General features: G+C 37.3%; 1 protein-coding gene across 1 annotated transcript in view; it reads right to left on the minus strand.

The window, feature by feature from the left end:
• dgkaa (diacylglycerol kinase, alpha a) overlaps positions 1–18,102 on the minus strand; it is a 43,430-nt gene extending 25,328 nt beyond the window's left edge. The window contains exons 1-3 of the mRNA XM_073875443.1: positions 17,878–18,102; positions 818–905; positions 155–231 (exon numbers count right to left, since the gene is read on the minus strand). Coding sequence (XP_073731544.1) covers positions 155–231; positions 818–884 — 144 coding nt within the window. The 5' untranslated portion in view covers positions 885–905; positions 17,878–18,102. The remainder of the gene's footprint in view (positions 1–154; positions 232–817; positions 906–17,877) is intronic.
• Between the last annotated feature and the right edge of the window lie 1,950 nt (positions 18,103–20,052).

A 20,052-nucleotide genomic window follows, 5' to 3' on the forward strand; every position in this document is an offset into this window, starting at 1 on the left:
GACAGCCAGGATACAGGTTTTTTATCTGATATGCTTATAACCAAGTATAAAGTGATTCAATGGGTGGATGGCTTCATTGGTAATCAGAAAAAGAGGCTTTAAAAGTATGCTGCATGCTGCAGAAAGGTTTGCCAAAGGCAGTCAATTTACTCACCTCTCCATGTCTGTACTTGGCTAACCTGCCGTCTACATTGAACTCCTTTAACACATCTTTTACTTTTAAACTGCAGTCTGCGAATCAATACAGATGAAAGAAGGTGAAAGAAGTGACATTATTAAATATGGAAAAATGACATTATATCACTATCAGGGAATGAGATCGGTCGTCAGTCTTTTCTTTGCACATGCCTTGCAGGTCCAAGCATATGGATGCCACTCCTTAGCTGGACCAAACCCATTCAGCTCATCCCTTCATAATAAAGTATGCACTTTATTTGGATGCCACGCCACTCTTTTCCACAACCTTCTAAGGCCCTTTTGAATGTTTATGTTGATTTTATGTTCAAATAAATGACTCATCCTGCCACAAAATGTATTAGAAATAGATCTATACAAATTCAGTACAGTTAGTATTACATGCAAACTAAAGTATATTGTGTGACATTTACATGCATTTTCTTTTACACTAATTGTGCATAAGTATAACGCTTTAGAAAACCATGCATGTAAACTCATAAGTAGATGGTCCACATGCTTCTGAGATGCACATGAAGGTTGTTTTTCAACCCCGAGAGGGCTGAGAGTGAGTCACGGTTCATAATGAGACAGAGAGCGTTTAGTGTGAGTAGGTGGGATGTGTGTGGGCTTCCAGACTTACAGTCAATGTACTGCTGAAGCTGGATGAAGTCAACAGGCCTCAGCTCTCTGTCGTCTGAGTCTGACATCGCAACAGCCTTTTAATAACACTGAGAGAGAGAGAGAGAGAGAGAGAGAGAGAGAGAGAGAGAGAGAAAAGGAGAAAGACAGATAGATAAACAGACTGATTCTAAAAAACGGGATAGTTCACCCAAAAATGAAAATTCTCTCATAATTTACTCACTCTCATGTTGTTACAAACCCCTACAAATGTCTTTGTTCTGATGCACAAGAAGGAAGATATTTTGAGAAATGTTTGTAACCAAACCATTCATGAGCCCCATTCACTTCCATAGTATTTTTTCCTATTATGGAAGTGAAGGGGTTATCCCGTTAACTGGCGATGTCCCGTGAGTAGGACACCTAAGTTTACTTCAATATTTTTCATGTAAATGTTAATCTATCACGATAAACTATATATTGCTGTAAAGGTCTACGAAGGTAGTTTTCATATTTCAAAACCTTTTAGCAGTAATAATAATGCAGTAACTGTAATTTATTCATTTGTGACAAGAGTATGCAGCAAACCTCACACAAACCAACACAAACCTCAGTTTTTTGATAATTTTATGTATTAAAAATAATACTATATTCGTTTTTTTATTTATTACAAATAAATGGAAACTACTATAAAAATATATATTTTCACCTCCAGACACTTCCGTAAAAAGACCAAATATAGGCTTCTAGACCCAAAAAAATGCCAGTATATATTAATTTGAAGATGTACATCACCTTTTTCACCACCACCCCACTCAAAAAGGGCTGCGCCAGTTAAAGGGTTAACCGGGAAAAAAGTTTATATTTGATCCAACAATGAGTTTAAAAAAAACAGCATTTTGGTTGAAACAACCCAGCACAGGTTAAATTACAACCTAACCGAATGGGTTCATTCCTTTTTACCCAACACTAGGTTGAAAATTGCCCATCATTTTTTTGAAGTATATGCATTCATAAACTTATGAACTTAAAATGTAGACATTTTTAAACTTGCTGTAAAGCAATAGTTCACCCAGAAATTAACATACAGTTACACTCATATTGTTTAAAAATTGAACTTTATTCTGTAAAGTTGAACTGAATCTAAAAAACGCTGAGTTAATTTTAACCCAACATTGGGTCAAAAAGGGACAAACCCAACAGTTGGGTCAAATTAGCCCAGAAAATGTTTAGATTTGACCCAACAGTGGATTAAAACAACCCACCATTTTGGGTTGAAACAACCCAGCATAGGTTAAATTACAACCGTATAGGAACAGGATGGGTTCGTCCCTTTTTGACCAAAATGCTGGGTTGAAAATAATTTAACCCAACAGCTGAGTTTGTCCCTTTTTAACCAATGATTTTCAATAAAATAGGGTACTGAGTAATACACACTAAAAATGTCTGGGTTATTTTTGACCCATAATGGGTAAATATTGAACAGAGCACGTGCTGGGTTAAAAATTGCCCCAATGCTGGGTTATTTTAACCCAACTGCTGGGTTATTATACCCCATGGTTGCATAACAAGAACCCAATGTTGAGTTATTTTTGACCCAGCATGGGGTAATTTTTAACCCAGCATGTGTTCTGTCCAATATTTACCCATTATGGGTCAAAAATAGCCATTTTTAGAGTGAATATGGTACTTACATGGTATGAGAACAGAAAAAATGCTAATATATATATAACAGAAAGTTACAATTCAAAATTCACCTCCTGACTTTCTGGTGTCAGGAATGATATTTCAGATCAAACAAATATTAGAAACGTGTCTAAATGGATTTGCTAATTAAATTTGACAATATCGCACCACATTCGAGCTATAAAAGTAAAGGCATGAAAGCTGCACAACTATGATACATAGACAGAGATAACACTCCTTGTCAAGAACCATAAATTATATTTTTATTTGTTAATAAAAACTGACATTGATGTTAGTACGACTTACAAAGAATGTGACTGTACAATATCAGGTGACAAGACGACGTAAAATTGTTTAGTTGTACCATTTATAGCTTTGCCAGAAGGACTAGAGGCTAAGTGATACACAATCTCTCTCTCTCGCTCTCTCTCTCTCTCTATTGGATAAAACAAAACATGTTTCTGGGTCTCATATGTAATGGAAAATGGATCAGCCCTCTCATTATTAAAAAAAGCACTCCAGGGAGATTATACTAGTGCCAAGCTAAAGTTTTCCTTCCTACGAACATTCATTAAGGTGTCTAACTTACAAAACCCAAACAATTTGGATGAGAAACAAATGTGTGACCTATTTAAAGCAAGCATTGTGTCTAGCGATCTATATTTTCTGAGGCTAATAATAGTGGCAGAAGTATGAGTTTCAAAACACACATTTTTGTCTATAAACCAACAAGCAAAATTTTAACCTGACCCTTTACGTAAGTTTGTTGAAAACAACCGAATGTCTTTGTGATCACACAGGGTACAGTTAATGGAAATCTTTTAGTGAAATCCACTGTTTATTTTCATCTCATCATGAAAGAGCTCAGTAATGTGCTCCGAGACTGTAATATGACAGGAAAGGCAGTGAATCGGGCACATGTACACCCACTCCTCTCATGTGATGCGAGCTAACAAAGGGTCACAGCGTTCTCAGTTAATTCCCTCAAAAGGTTGCCGTCGTTGCCTGGAAACTTTATTTGTGTGCCCTGTTGTGTGTTTGTGTGCATGTGGGTGTCTGAGGGCAAAAAGTTACATGGGAAAAACAGAACCAATACTTTTCTGTCAGTGGCAGTATGTCTGGCAGGTGCATGGTCCACTATTATGCATACCATGAGCTTCTTAATCTTCAATTAAAAAAAAAAAAATTAAAGCAAACATACAATTTCAAAGATTTAACGCATGCATGCCAGCATTTTTAAATCAAATTACACAAACAGACTGCATGCTTGCCCTGCATTGACCTTTGTGGTCACACAGTCAACATAATGTATTTTTTGTGCTATAATCTTAAAAATAAAGGTTCCTTAAAAGTAAAAAAACAAAACCTTTATGTTGCAGTTTTTTCTCGCACATTGCAAATTATGCAATTAACATTTACATATTTGTATCATGAAGAAATGTTTGAGTCATATTTTTCCCCAAAACTAAATATTAGAAATTAAAAACTATTTCTAAGTAGAAAATAATATGTGCGACAATTAAAACCACAATGATTCTTTCTAAAGGTTTATCACACCAGTGCTGTTGCACAACTGCTGATGTTTGCAGGTCTCTCCCCATATCGGACTAAATTGTTTGGGTTGAGCACAGAAGCGTGGTAATCTCAATCTGCTCTTCCTGATTGCTTCTTTGCATGCACAGCACTCTTTTATGGACGGAGAAAAATATCAGCTTTCACTAGATCAGCTCCCAATGTCTTTTTTACTTTAAATCACCCACACAAACTGGGTATAGATCACATTTCTTTGTTGGACCAAAACGGTTTTTATTTAGTAATTTTTACAATTAAAGAAATATTCAATTTTCTTAAAAACAGGCCCGATAATTTACTCACCCCCATGTCATTCGAGATATTTATGTCGTTGTTCAGTCAAGAAGAAATTAACGTTTTTAAAGGATTTTTCTCAATTTAATAGACTTTTTATGGACCCCAACAGTTTACAGTTTCAATGCAGCTTCAAAGGGCTCTAAACGATCCCAATCGAGGCATAAGGGTCTTATCTAGCGTAACAATCATCATTTTCGGCCAGAAAAATAAAAAGTATGTACTTTTAAAACTTTTTGTCTTACACTAACTCAAAATTTTTCTGCCATTTCCCACTTTGGAGATAGGGAAGGTTTTTTCGAGCCCCATCTGTCCCCAATCGCCCAAACAAAATGGTAATCAACTAGGCTTTAAGTTTAAAGGTACAGTGTGTAAATTTTAGCGGCACCTAGTGGTGAGGTTGTGAATTGCAACCAACGGCTCGCTAACTGCTCACCCCTCGCTTTTAAAACGCATAGAGAAGCTACAGTAGCCGCCACCAGAAAAACATGTCATCGGAGACAAAAATGTTTGTCCGTTAAGGGCTTCTATAGAAACGTGGTGGCACAAAATGGTGACTTCCACGTAAGGGGACCCTTGTGCATGTAGATAAAAACATCTCATTCTAAGGTAATGAAAACATAACGATTCATTATAAAAAGGTCTTTATACACCCCTGATATTGTATTTCGGTCAAGAGATCCTTCGAAAAATTACACACTGCACCTTTAACTGTATTGTAAATGTATTTAATCAAATCATATTATAAACCATAACAGCATAAACACTTTCAACAGAAAAAAGTCATCATACTTTCTTTTCGGCTGGCTATTGATTAGGTCCACTGTCTGTCTTGGTTTTCTCTGCTGGTGCTGAATCTCCAGTTTTCTTTTCATTTCGTGTCACAAATGTATCTATTATTAACTTTCTATCTATTACCCACAACCGCCTATACCGCCTCTCCACATTAAAGTTTTTGTACGCTTTAATTAACATTCAGACATTAATTCATTCTTGTAGGGTCCCCCGTCTTTTCTTCACAGTCTGATGTTGTTTCAAGTTAGGCTTATACAGTATTTAAATGTGTCGTTTTGAGTGTATGGTCAATAAATAAAGGAATTAATAGAGATGGCTGTGACGGCAGCTGTATTTTACCCGTGTGTAGGTGGGTGTGCACACGTGCATGCGCGTATGTGCACGCTCACATTGATGCATATAGGCTTATATTATATAATTCATGTATTTTGAAATCTAAAAATGTAAACGAAACCTCGTATACGCTTCTTAACAAACGTGCGTGTTAATAGGGGGCAGTTTCTTTATCCGCCGGTGGGTGCTCGTCACAACGTCAAGCAATGCTTAAATTACTTAGCAACGACAGACGCTCTGAAGCAAACATGTTATTTATAAAGAAAGGAAAGTGGCGCAGTCACGTTTTTTCCCGTGGTTTTAGATGTGAAATGTGACGCATATGTGAAGCAATTGAGCATATGTGCTTGGCCATTTCGGTGGGTGCTCGAGTCGAGCCCCGGAGCACCCACGGGCCTGGCGCCTATGTGCGTGCTGTAGCCCTTTCATCTGTAAAACAACACTCAGTTCAAGTTAAAAATCTTTTTGGGGATATAATGTTATAAACGCACTCTGATTGTGTACTTGTAGCACAGATTGATACTTTTTTGCAGCCTTGAGTGACCAAGATAGTATATTGTCTCATCTTCCACCCCAAGCCAGCATGTTCCCCTTGCAAATAGTGCAGCCGTTTGCGTTCACACGTCTTCCCGTTTGTCACGCCCCACTTGTAATGTTCCCATTCCCCAGTAGTAGGGGACCCGTAATATGAGGTATTACGTAATCATGTCGAAAGGTCACGCATGACATAAACGAAACTACCACCCCAGTGTTTACAAGTGTGGAGAAAGAGGACTATTCCGACGTTGTTGTATGTGAACTGATACTAACTAATGTCTTTTTGTCAGTTTAGTGTTTAAATGGTCCGCAAATGTGCGTTTCACATAACATGTGACCATTTGACGTGATTAAGCAATACGTAAGGTCACGCTGGGGTGTCATACGGCTAATGCAAGATGAGAAGTTTAAAAGTGGTTTAAAAGTGCATATTTGTTATTTTTCTTGCCGAAAATGACGATCATTTCGCTAAATCAGACCATTATGCCTCATTTGGGATCGTTTTTAAGCTGCATTGAAATTGTAAACTGTTGAAGTCCAATATAGTCTATTTAATTAAGAAAAATACATTTTTAATCAATGCATTCTATTATTATTAATGTGTATTTAACATTTATGCATTTGGCAAATGGGTGATTCTCGCGAAATTAGACTTATGAGGTGTCATGAAACATTTTGATAAAAAAAGTAAATGCAAAGTAAGAGTATTAAAATAAAAAAACATGCAGTTACAAACATCTCTTCATGTACTTTTTTGCACATGATTTCAAATGACATCATACAACCAATTTTGTTGTTTTTCCACATTTAAGGGGAAAATTTTCATTACCGCAATGTGTCCATGGTTTGGGTTCTTTGACATGGAAATATTTATAATTAAAAAATATAAAAATAATAAGCTTCAGTGTATGTTATACTATAAACATTTACAGTAAAGAAACATGTGGTGTTTGGTGATCATTGGTAAATGTAGAGACAATAATAAGGAATATAAATGTGTCCAAGACCAATTTTCTCATCCTCCGCAACAATTTTCAATCATTGTTTAAGCCCTCAATGAACTAACATTTTCAAAACAAAATTGTTTGATGGGACATAATTGACTGTGACACTCAAGATGGCAAGCGGGTAAGCAGTTCTTATTTTTTATCTTTAGATAAAAGTTAAAATTGTGTTCGTCATAGTACCTAGACAACTTTTTAGTTCTCATTACCGAAGCATGAATTTGTAAATGCTTATATTTAATGTAATATCACGGTGCGGTAATGATCTTTTTTGATAATAATAATCTTAAAAATGTAAATAATTCTATAGGAAATATATATTTTTTAAATCCTCTAAAAATAATGGTTATAGAAAGTTCAGACCTTAATCTTATATGTAAAAAAAAAAAATTGGTTTCAAGGGCTTTTTAAAAATTCTGATGCTGGACACTTTCTAAATCTGGATTTCGTGAGAATCACCCAGATGCTTGCAACTTCAAGGTACAGTATATATTTATCAGTGTGTGTATTTCTTTGGGTTAAACCCATAACCTTGGTACTGCATGCATCACGCTCCACTACAGGAACATTATATATTATGCAAATCTCCTCCTTACGTATGAAACTGTAAGCATCTGTGTTGCACTACACCCTTGTAGTTTAAATGTGAAACTTGTGCAACCCCATGCACATGTGCACAAGAATCATGTGTTACTTCAGATCTTTATCTGAATTCTTTCGCAAACCGACAGGTGAAATGTCAGCAGATTTACGGAAGTGGTGGGAGTGATGACTTGTTTCAGTTTGTTGAGTTAGAGATTCCCCTGTATTGTGTATTGTAGCATTTTTTCGCTTCCTGTCTTTGTAAATGAGTGGGTAAAACAGTGTTTTCACTTTTATTACATTTATAGTCGTTTAACATTGCTTTTAAATAGCACTGCTGTGCACAAAAGTGCAAATACTTCCCATAACCTCTTAATCAAAACGGAAACTGCATAAAGTAAATACACAAGAATAAGTTTAGATAAGCAGGATAAAACTGTTACATGCCATGTTGTGTCTTCTACACAAAGTTTCACATTTATCAGACTCTTTAATTCCATTAGTACATGCACTGAGTGACACACATGACTTTACATTAATGCATTTGGCAGACACTTGAATCCATACAGCAATACATTTTTATCAGTACGTGTGTTGTTCCCTGGGTTGAACCCATGACCTTTTGCGCTATTAATGCAATGCCCTACAACTGAACTTCTGTATAGGAACACATCTTTAGATGAGCTAAAAGAAAACCACTGGTTGATCAATATTGCATGGCAAGTTCAATTCTATGACCAAACCCCTCTCTATATCTATAAGAATGCTTTATTATAACCTACCTTTCCTGAAAAACTGGACTTGGAACACAATATAGACCAGACAAAGGGTGTGTGGCTCTCAGACGAGATAACATTTTTATTAGTGATGCACCGATGTATCGGCCACCGATATTTATCGGCCGATTTTTGATGAATTTGAAACCATCTGCATATCGGCAATAGCACGAGAAAGGCCGATACCGATTGTTTAATAATTAACTGCATAAAGAAATCCATTATATGTAAAAAATTAGTTGATGTTGTTAATAAAATAAATGCTGAATAGCAAAAACCACCTTTGAAGGTTGTTATGCTGTCTTATTATATTTGTTTTAGCTTAATTTGTGCCTCTCTTATTATGTTGGTCAGTTAAATGTTAATTAGATCCAATCCATGTTCAGTAAAAATAATCTGATGCAGAAATAAACTAGCTAATAGACCAACTGTATAGTATTGTATACAAGTGTTTAATATCGGTATCGGCATCGGTATCGGCCAGAAGTTGTCTGTTTAAATCGGCATCGGTATCGGCCCAAAAAAATCCTATCGGTGCATCCCTAATTTTTATGCAAAATTTTTCTAAGGTTAGCTGTTCACATAGTGAGTTCTATATTTAGAAATGATACTTTCTCTGTTGTTTGTACAAGATGTTCCTTTGTGTCAACAAAACCTAGTAGCAACAGTTTGTTGAACTTCTTAAATGTTAAAAATGTATTGCTAAAACACGTTACGAAGACTGTGAACTATGCAGTACTGACGCACTGGAACCACCAAGGATGACCCCACCCATAACACAATTGCGATGCAAGCATCCATTCAAGTTGTAGCGGTATTTGAAAGTTGAGAGAGATGGCAGCTTTACTGAGAAGGGGCGTGGTTTCAGCATTAACAGCGGACACACCCCCCATTTGAGATCAGAGAATCCTGTCTGTTTTTTTTTCAAGATTTACGTATTTTATTTACTTGCCATTTTTTTACACAGTAAAAAGTATAAAGTATAAATAGCGTCCCTTGTTGGCAAACGCCATTTACACTAGCTCCGCCCACCAATGTCCGATTGAAGCACTAAAGTTTAAAAAAGACAGGCTGAAATCAACTGCTGCGTCCGAAACCGCCTACTTCATACTATATAGTACGCAAAAAGCAGTAGGCGAGGCGAGTAGTATGTCCGAATACATAGTATTCGAAAAACAGTATGTGAAAAGTACCCGGATGACCTACTACTTCCGGTTAGATTTTGCAGTGTGCATATGATGGACGCTTCACTATCCCATGATGCCCCGGGAGAGGAGTTGTCCAACGAAGAAGAAGAGGCATGCGGCTATTTTTGCACTGATATGACACGACGTGATGACGACGTATGTCACGTGATGTAGCAACATGGCGGATGTAGTACGTCCGAATCTCATTCATACTACCAGGATTCATACTATACAGTACCTACTGTTTTAACGCCAAGTAAGTAAGTACTTCATCTAATTCAGTACCTACTATACAGTATGCGGTTTCGGACGCAGCCAACGGCTTATGGTCTGTGGAACTGGCCTTTGATGCGACATCGCTGGTTCAAATACGCCTTTTGCTGACCTTGATTTTTCCTCTATTACATATCACATCGAAAATGTTTGAAAAATAAAAAGAATTTGTCTACCAAGTATTTATTAGGAATCAAATTTATTAGGATCTTTTGATCAGGCTTTTGATCAGTAAGTCCTCATCGATCTGAAATCACTGTTGGTTTGAGTCGTTTATAACATGCATTTGAAAAAGCAAAACTCGTCAAACATAATCATTATACATATTCTTTATTATAATAAAAGAATCTGAAAAGGTTTGAAGAACAGCAATATAAATATATCCTTAAGCCATTTTCTGGAGCTGCATGTGTAAGGTTCTTCGTCTGCAGTTTCTGCACGAGAGCGCCCTCTGGCTTTTGGATGTAGCGGCATTTTACCTTAATTCATTGAGAAGCATAGCAAGCATATCAGCAGATATATATCGGTGCACCCCTAGAGTCGACTAATGTTGGTAGGTTTACTAATATCACATCCACCGCACTAGGCATTATATTTAGCCAAAGACGACTTGAGACTTATGCTACGTTCAGTTCAGCCGCGGTAGAGGCGTCAAGCACGAGTGATTTCAAGTCAATGTGAAGACACGCTGATGCGCGTCTGGAGGTCTCGTGGCGCGAATGAGGCGTTTAGCCTGACCCATTAGACGCGATTGCCTCGTTCGCGCGAATGGTGTGAATTGAGCGTTACAGCGAGGAAATACGCAAGTTGAAAAATTTGAACTTTAGCGGAAAAAAACGCTGTGTTAACCAATCAGGAGTTTGCTCTAGTAGTGACGTGATTACAGAAAGCAAGCGGAGTCGCAGAAATGACGCGGCCGGTGTGAACCCACAGTTACACTTAGGAGCGGCAAAATATAGGTGAAAAAATACACATTTTCAGAATTGCCCGAAAAACCACCTCATGCGCACGTAAAAACTATTTTGCGATATATGGGAGTTTTAGCTAAATTGACGTGTTTCCATTGGCCGTATTTTGAATTCGCAAAGTCAATTTGCGCAATTTAAAGGGTAATGGAAACCCAACTATTGTCACTTAGGGTAAATAGAAAATATCTTTAGATTTTTAGCTATAACTATCACTATTTGCACTAGTGTAAATAGTAGCTAAATTGTAAATAGCATCTAACGCTATCTAAATCATTCAAATTTGTCTGGATGGTTGTTTATCAATTTTTGCGGTGTGACAAACTGAGAACGCATTTAATATCGGACTTTGCACGACTTCAAGTGTTTTTCCCTCTTTACGCCCAAATAAACATTTTATTGCTCAAAGGTTGCTACTTTTATAGGGCGGTGGACTAAATGGAGATCTCAGTCACGTATGACTCATGCATCAACTTTGTCTTAAACGTTTCTTTATAGAAAATTCCTATGAAAGACCATAAAACGAAACACTTTGACACACATTTCTATCATACAGTAATAGCATAGTGCTGTAAACTCGAAGATACTGCTTACAGTACTACTCAGGAACGCAAGCAAAAGACTCCAATAAAACTCAATGCAATCTAAAATTAATAACATTAAAGAGCCATTAAGATCTCAATTAGGATTTTTCAATTTTTTTGTAATGGATTTCCCCACTTTAGATTCACAAAATGTTGATCTTTATCAGAATAAACCAAAGCAAATCAAACCATCACTTTAGCTGTTCCAAGGAAACACAGTAATGCATGTGGTCAATAAAAGGATTTGCAATAATGGTTGCTAAGGAAAGAGTTTCCCCGTCAGCTGTGCTGCCTCAAAGTGATGGCAAGGGTGACTTACAGGACTAGAATGTGGAGGGGTGTTATAAGGTGAAGGAAAGCCCGGTCATAAGGGTCTTCCCCTGCCACCACCTACGCTCACATTGTTCAGTTTACATAAACGCCTGAAACTGCTTTGCATTCTACCTGCTGACATAACTGATGTATTATTCATCTCAACTAAAGAAAATACTTTTTATTCATAAATGCATCTCATTGTGGTGTGGCATTATGTCTGCACAAAACTTGTGAAATGCATTTGTTTGCACAATAAAACAAAATATTTTTTTATTTTCACTGAATGATAAATTCAGGTCTCTTTTTCCAAACGTCATGCAAATTAATTATTAGTGTTTATTTAATGCGGGTGTTTTGCGTTTTAAAGCACTCAAAGCAGACAAAGTTCAAAACGTGCAATAAAACACGTCACAAACCGTTAAGCAGCTATCTATAGAGTCACACCCCTATTGTTTTCGCTGCTCGTACGCTTTACTTTTCACTGGAAAGTTGTAGCAGGACGAGTTTTTTGTAAAAGCAAAGGGGCCTCAGCGCTACGCAGGAAACCCTTTAATGTCACTGGCTGCCCGCAGACACGCCTGAGCTTGCAGAGCAGCAGGCATGTCATTCGCCTCCAGTAAAGCCTGCACGGTTTGTGCACACGATGGAGAAGACACATGTAAGAAACGCGCTTACACCTACACAGAGAGAGCGCTACCGAGAGCAGACATGCAGCAACTGCCGTGTTAGTCTCCTGCCCACACAGAGCAACATCAAGAGTGAAAGCCAGGGGCGAAGTGATTAAGATTACATTAGAAATCACAGACGGGCCGTTACAATTGACTCGGACGACTTGGAGTATTGATTATATCGTTACATAACACTGATGCGTATTATTGCATTCGTGAAATTTTCATTGGAATATTTCAGAATGAAAATACACACTCAAAGGCCATTATCCGACCATTATCAAGTGAACACTGGGAAACTGCTCCGTTCCGGTTTCCAATCTATGAAACCCTAGGGATGGTGATGTAATTTAGCTTTATGGGCCACTGAAAGGAAATTTATCTGAAGCCTGTGGGAATACACAAGCTTTTTGGAGTAGCTTTATCTTTTTAGAGAGTAATAAGTACTGAAAAGAAATCTACAGAGCAATAATTATTGACCCGCTATCCATTCACAAGTTAGACTTTTGCCTGATAGATAAATGTGGTTAGGTCAGGACTAGGGCTTAGAAGATACATTTACTCCCATGTCCAGTTATTCACTACTTGGGTCATGTATTTTAAAAGCAAGACTCTTTCGAAGACCTAAAATAACCCTGTGAATTTCTAGTCTGGCATAGTTCACTTAAAAAATCCAAATACTTGATTTTGCAGTCATGGTTTTTTTTAACCTGTACTTTATTTCTTCTGAAAAGAGTTTTATTCCAGCTTTTGTCTATATGGGGGTGGTTTTCTGGATAGGGCTTATGCTAATCCCAGACTAAAATGCACATTTAAAGGTGCAGTGTGTAATTTTTAGAAGGATCTCTTGACAGAAATGCTAAATAACATACAAAACTAGATTATCAGGGGTGTATAAAGACCTTTCATAATGAACCGTTATGTGTTTATTACCTTAAAATGAGACCTTTTTATCTACATACACCGAGGGTCCCCTTACATGGAAGTCGCCATTTTGTGCTGCCATGTTTCTACAGAAGCCCTTAAAGCAACACTATGTAGTTTTTTTTACCTTTAAATAATGTCTCTAAAATTATTTCAGTGATAGAACAACTTTTAACTGGACAAATTGTACTGCTGCTGCAACCTGAGCAGCCTCCTAGCTGCTACAAGCACACTCTGAAAGTGGCGGTGGAGGGTAGGAAACACAGACCCGCCCCTCCCCCTGCCTGCAGAAGAGTGTCTGATACCAGGCACTGTTGCGCCTTTCAACCACATGGGGGAGCTGTAAGTCATTTTTACATGGAAACTACATAGTAAAAAAATTGGTCCGTTAAAGCAACACTAAGTTGTCTCCAAAGATGACATGTTTGTCCGGCACCGGCTACCGTAGCTTCTCTATGCGTTTCAAAAGCGAGGGGTGAGCAGTGGACTAAGCCGTTGGTTCCAACTCGCAACCTCAACACTTGATGCTGCTAAAATTTACACACTGCACCTTTAAGCTGCCTTAAAGGGACACTACACCCACTTGCATAAAGCTTTGTATAGTTAGAACCCCAGTCATGTTTTTGAATGGTCATGCATCATTTTCTCAGTTGCCGCTGAGACAGGCGAAATACAGATTTCAGTGTTGCACTTCCTTCTTTCAATGATGTAAAAATCATCATATTGCATCATTGAAAGAAGGAAGTCCAATATCTTTGTTGAGGGAGTGAGACTACAAACACCCCTTTTCTCGGTCAAATAGGCACGAAATTTTAAATGTATGTTACATTTCGACTACAAATATGACACGCTTTCGATAAAGATTAATGTTTCTACGGGTAAATTGCTCCTTTAATTAAAAAAAATAACATATATCAGTGCTGTTGTTTTTTCTAGGGGTGGGCCGATGCGATATTCAATGTCGGTATTAGCCCGATATTGGCGGAAATGGCTGGATGGAATATTGTAGAGGTCGGGAGTACAATCCGATCCGATACCAACACAGACCTTGACATGGCAACTTTGCATAAATCGCGACTTGCTGAGCAACACGAATTTGCAAATTGTCCAAAGTTACACCTTAAATTTCATTTTTAATTTTTGTGCTGACTAACTAAAATATTGCTACTAGTTTGTTTGAAATATTTAAATAAAAATGAAGCAGCAGTATTGCACAATGTTTCATTGAGTCTTGAATTTGCACATTTAGCACAGTGAAACGTTTGAGTTCTGTAGCTCCGTTTTAGCTTTTTGAAGGGCTAACAAATGTGTTATTTGCAGCTTAAAGGTGCAGTGTGTAATTTTTATCAGGGGTGTATAAAGACCTTTTTATAATGAACTGTTATGTTTTTATTACCTTAGAATGAGACAATTTTATCTACATACACAGAGGGTCCCTTTACGTGGAAGTCACCATTTTGTGCCGCCATGTTTCTACAGAAGCCCTTAATGGACAAACTTTTTTTAATAAGTTGTCTCCGTCAATTACATGTTTTTCCAGTGGCGGGTACCATAGCTTCTTTATAAGTTTCAAAACAAGGGGTGAGCAGTGACCTGAGCCGTTTGGTTGCAATTCGCAACCTCACCACTGGATGCTGCTAAAATTTAAACAATGCACCTTTAATTGAATAAAAGGGCGATAGAGATGGTATTGGATTGGTATCAGTATCGACAGATACTCAAGGTTGTGGTATCAGACATGAAAATGGTATCGGCCCAGCCCTAGTTTTGTCTCAAGATGCACACCAGTAATGTAATTGTAAGGTATGTTTGCACAAACTACTTCAATGTCCGAATATAACAAAGACCTAGTCCTGAATTCATCTAAACCCGTTTCGGAAAACTGCCCCAAAGTGGAATAATACAAATGTATGGTGACCACAACTGTCCATTATTAAAGGGACAGTTCACCCAAAAATGAAAATTCTGTCATCATTTATTTACCATCATTTTGTTTTAAAGGAACAGTATGTAGGATTGTGGCCAAAACTGGTATTGCAATCACAAAACTTGTGGCTAAAACTGGTACTGCAATCACACAACTGGTGGCCAATACACAACATGACAACATAAACATCATTTGAGGGCTGCAACTCCACTTTTTAAATGACAATACTGGCCGGACCACTGTTGTCAGTGATATAAGTATTTGAATGAAAATGATTTCTTAATGTCTAGTGACATATCAGGGCTATTGCTATATGATTAATTGATATAAATTTCTTACATACTGCTCCTTTAAACATGTTTCTTTCCTATTTTGAACACAAAATAGGATATTTTGATAAACAGCTGACGGTGCCCATTGACTTCAATAGTATTTGTTTTTCCTACTCTGAAAGTCAATGGGAACTGTCAACATTGTGGTTTTGTGTTCATACAAGTTTAAAAACAACATGAGAGTAAATAAATGATGACAGAACTGTCATTTTGAGGCAAAGTATTCGTTTACCTATGATGCATTTGATCATCTTTAACTCACAGGGCAAAAACTAACGCGGGGTTATTGTAAAACGGTTATTGTAAAACGGACTGTTTACATTGTTGCACAAGGTTGAGCGTTTTGGTTTTCCGGTATTTTTTTCATGCTGTCAAAAGACAATCTCCTGCAAATTATTGGAAATGTATAATGTTTTTCCAAAGAGTTATTGATGAACGAGTGTTTTGGTGGCATGTACATTTTTTCATCATCTGTTTTTTTTTTTTTTTCTAAGTTGGGTGTGTAAAATACCAAATCCAGTGTTATATCATATTAATCAGTGTCTTGTTGACTAAAACTCTTAGCAACTTTTTTGGTGGGCTTGAAAATATTTTGACCCAGCGGTGTTAATTGTAATGCTGTGTTACTTACAACTAACCCCTCAGCACTTATGATATGAAAACCGCTAACGTTAGCGTAATTCTTGTCGTTGTTTTAAATAGGCTACACACGAATGATTGCTGGCTGCCAACAAAATAAATGTGTCTGTATTATCAAAAATCGTGTGTCAAATGTTATTTTTGTTCATATCTTTAATATTGAGTGAATAAAGTCACGTCAAAGATTAAAATTATAATGAAATGAATGGCTAAAATCAGACTTTGATGCTCATTATCTCAAAATTTGATTTTAAAACTGTAGTATAATTATTACAGACTGGGTCACATTCAAAAAATTTTTTGTCATAATTGAGCCGCTTTTTTCAAATATTTAGACATTTGTATCCATTTATAATTTAACTATTGTTAAAAAAGCGCTGAACGAATGAATACAGTGTGGATACCTGTCTATTATAGACCTATATATAATCAATATCCACTTCAAGTATATAGACAAAATAGTATTGAAATAACCCCCTGCCTGTTACATTAACTCCACCTATGGGGTAAGTTGTCACGTTTTGCACTTCTGTCATGTTTGGTGTAATTGTCCAAGAATGGTAAGGAGTCGGACTAGAAACAAACTTCAAATGTTCATTTGTGTCATTTGTAGCAGAGATGTGTGTGTTGCTTGTGTAAAAATATAATTCATCAAACTCAAATATTTTTTGAATGAAACCAAAAAGCGTTATGTTGTGCCTCGCTCTCCCCTTCTGCTTGAAAGAGAGCAGAACCTTTTATTTTGTGTTTCACGAAATAAAAATTCATAAATGAAGAAAGTGAATCCTGGAGAGACTATGGAAACTTTAACACTTCAGGGCCAATCCTCAAATTTATTAGGAATGCAAATGAGTCAGTGATACTGTACAAAACCACAAAGAAAAACAAAGATGCAGCTTTCTCCCCCCCCCATGTATCTCTTGCTCACTTTCTCTTTGGAAATGAATATGAGATGTTTTTGTCAGCAAGAACAGGAGTGGAAAAACAAGTATGACTGACTTCGTAAGCAATTTAGCAAAGAGGTGGTAAAACACAAGCAGAAAAAGAACTGCAAACAGATTGACTTGAACTGTCATGATTCACTAATGTGCTTAGACAGTTTAAAATGGAAACATATGACAAAATGCTCCAGATATGGCTTATGATGCCCGTCTGACTGGAAGACTGCAAATACCTTTTACAGTAATTAGTTTTGAGTGTTTTTAGTTATAAAACTAATATTTAGGACTCAAATAAAGTAAGTACATTTTAATTTTCAAGCACCTAATGTGACTCAGCGTCCACAGTCCATGCAAATAGTTGCAATAAAACAAATGTAACAAAACAGTCAAAATCCTGCCACTAACTAGGCTATGAAATGCAGTCACCAACTTTGAAACAAAGAGGAAAACCGCAAAAATTCAGCTATCTGCTGCCACAACTAAATCAGACTGGTATGGTTGACACAGTAAGACTAAATGATGCCATAAACAAGGCAATAACACGAAACATTTTGGGCATCGATCCAAACGTACAGACGGATTATGTTGATCAGATGTGTTTGTCTGTCAGCTCATTGAATGTTTGAACCCTAAACGTTAAGATACCGATAAACTACGTGCACAATACAATCACTGCTACTGTTGTCACATAATCACACTACTAAATCTCTCAGTACTGCGCAAAGCAAGAAATAAACACGAGTGTTACCTTTTTTGGCAACTGCAGTCCGCGATAAGCGCTTCTGTCTTGTCCTCAAACCAGATGCCGAGAGTAAGATCGAGAAAGATAGTAAAACAACTGAATTAAGTGAGAAGTGAGCCGGAACAACCTCCGACTGTGAGAAAGCGTTCAAATGTGTTTGTCCATGAGAAACGCGAGAGAGAATTGACAGTGAACACGCCTAACATGTTACTGACACTCCCATAAAGTCACACAGAGCACCGCCCGCGCACGCGCGCGCGCCCTTGAGCCTAAACTCAGATCTTTTACTTTACTGAGATGTTTACTTTACAGACTTTACCCTCACTCATTCTGAGAAACGAGTGAAATATACAAATCATCAACAACAAATGCTAGTTATATAACAGACACACAGAAAGACACTCAGTCTGAGACATGGCTGAGATCCCTGCTGAAAAAAACACTAAAACCATTACAGAAAATTCTAATTGTTTTATTGGTTTTATTGGGAATTTTATTGGTTCTAATGGAATATGGCCCAAAACACACTACAGTGTATTTTTTGTCTCTAATGGTATGTTTTGGTTCTATGGATTGGTTCTAATGGAAAAGTGTAGTGGTTTTAATGGTAAACGCTAATGGTTCCTATTGGTATTTTAATGGAAACCATTAGAATTTTCTGTAATGGTTTTGTTGTTTTTTTTTTCAGCAGGGATATAAAGTATGACAGACAGACACTCAGTCTGAGACATGACTGAGATATTAAACTCAACAGCAATAATGAAGTATGACAGACAGACAGACAGACAGACAGACAGACAGACAGACAGACAGACAGACACTCAGTCTGAGACATGAATGAGATATACAACTCAAGAGCAAAATAAAGTATGACAGACAGACAGACAGACAGACAGACAGACAGACAAACACTCAGTCTGAGACATGACTGAGATTCAAAACTCAACAACAACAATGAAGTATGACAGACAGACAGACAGACAGACAGACAGACACTCAGTCTGATACATGACTGAGATTTAAAACTAAGTACGACAGACAGACAGACAGACAGACAGACAGACAGACAGACAGAGAGACACTCAGTCTGAGACATGAATGAGATTTAAAACTCAACAACAACAATGAAGTACGACAGACAGACAGACAGGCAGGCAGGCAGGCAGGCAGACAGACAGACACTCAGTATGAGACATGAATGAGATATACAACTCAAGAGCAACAATAAAGTACGACCGACAGACAGACAGACAGACAGACAGACAGACAGACAGACAGACAGACAGACAGACAGACAGACAGACACTCAGTCTGAGACATGACTGAGATTTAAAACTCAACAACAACAATGAAGTACGACAGACAGACAGACAGGCAGGCAGGCAGGCAGGCAGACAGACAGACAGACAGACACTCACTCAGTATGAGACATGAATTAGATATACAACTCAAGAGCAACAATAAAGTATGACAGACAGACAGACAGACACTCAGTATGAGACATGACTGAGATTTAAAACTCAACAACAACAATGAAGTATGACAGACAGACAGACAGACAGACAGTATGAGACATGAATGAGATATACAACTCAAGAGCAAAAACGAAGTATGACAGACAGACATACAGACACTCAGTCTGAGACATGACTGAGATTTAAAACTCAACAGCAATAATGAAGTACGACAGACAGACAGACAGACAGACAGACAGACAGACAGACCAAGAGACATACAGGTACTCAGTCTGAGACACAGGTGCCTGATTTTATAATCAAACAATTAATAGAAAAAAAATTACATAATCATCAAATATGATTTTTAGTATGAGGCTGCCATTAATATTAAACACATTCATATTTTAATGTATACTTTTAGATTGTGTAATTTGCCATACAATTAAGATGCAATATATCTGATTGCCAAAAGATTGATTCACTGATACAGAAATTGTGGCAGCAGATTATAAAAACTCCAATCAAATCCTCACGTTTCTGGGGATTATGGACCATTTTCTTTATTAGGTAGACATGAAACAAAAGCGTCACTCAGGTCGGCTTTTTTCGAGCACTTAGGACGTTTTCATCAGAATAAAAACTGAATCATCGTGTTGCAGTCATTGCATTATGGAAAACAATAATTTGATTACTGGGTAGAGAGATACTGTAGATAGTGTGTGGT

This window comes from Misgurnus anguillicaudatus, chromosome 13, assembly GCF_027580225.2.
Source record: "Misgurnus anguillicaudatus chromosome 13, ASM2758022v2, whole genome shotgun sequence".
Lineage (NCBI taxonomy): Eukaryota > Metazoa > Chordata > Actinopteri > Cypriniformes > Cobitidae > Misgurnus > Misgurnus anguillicaudatus.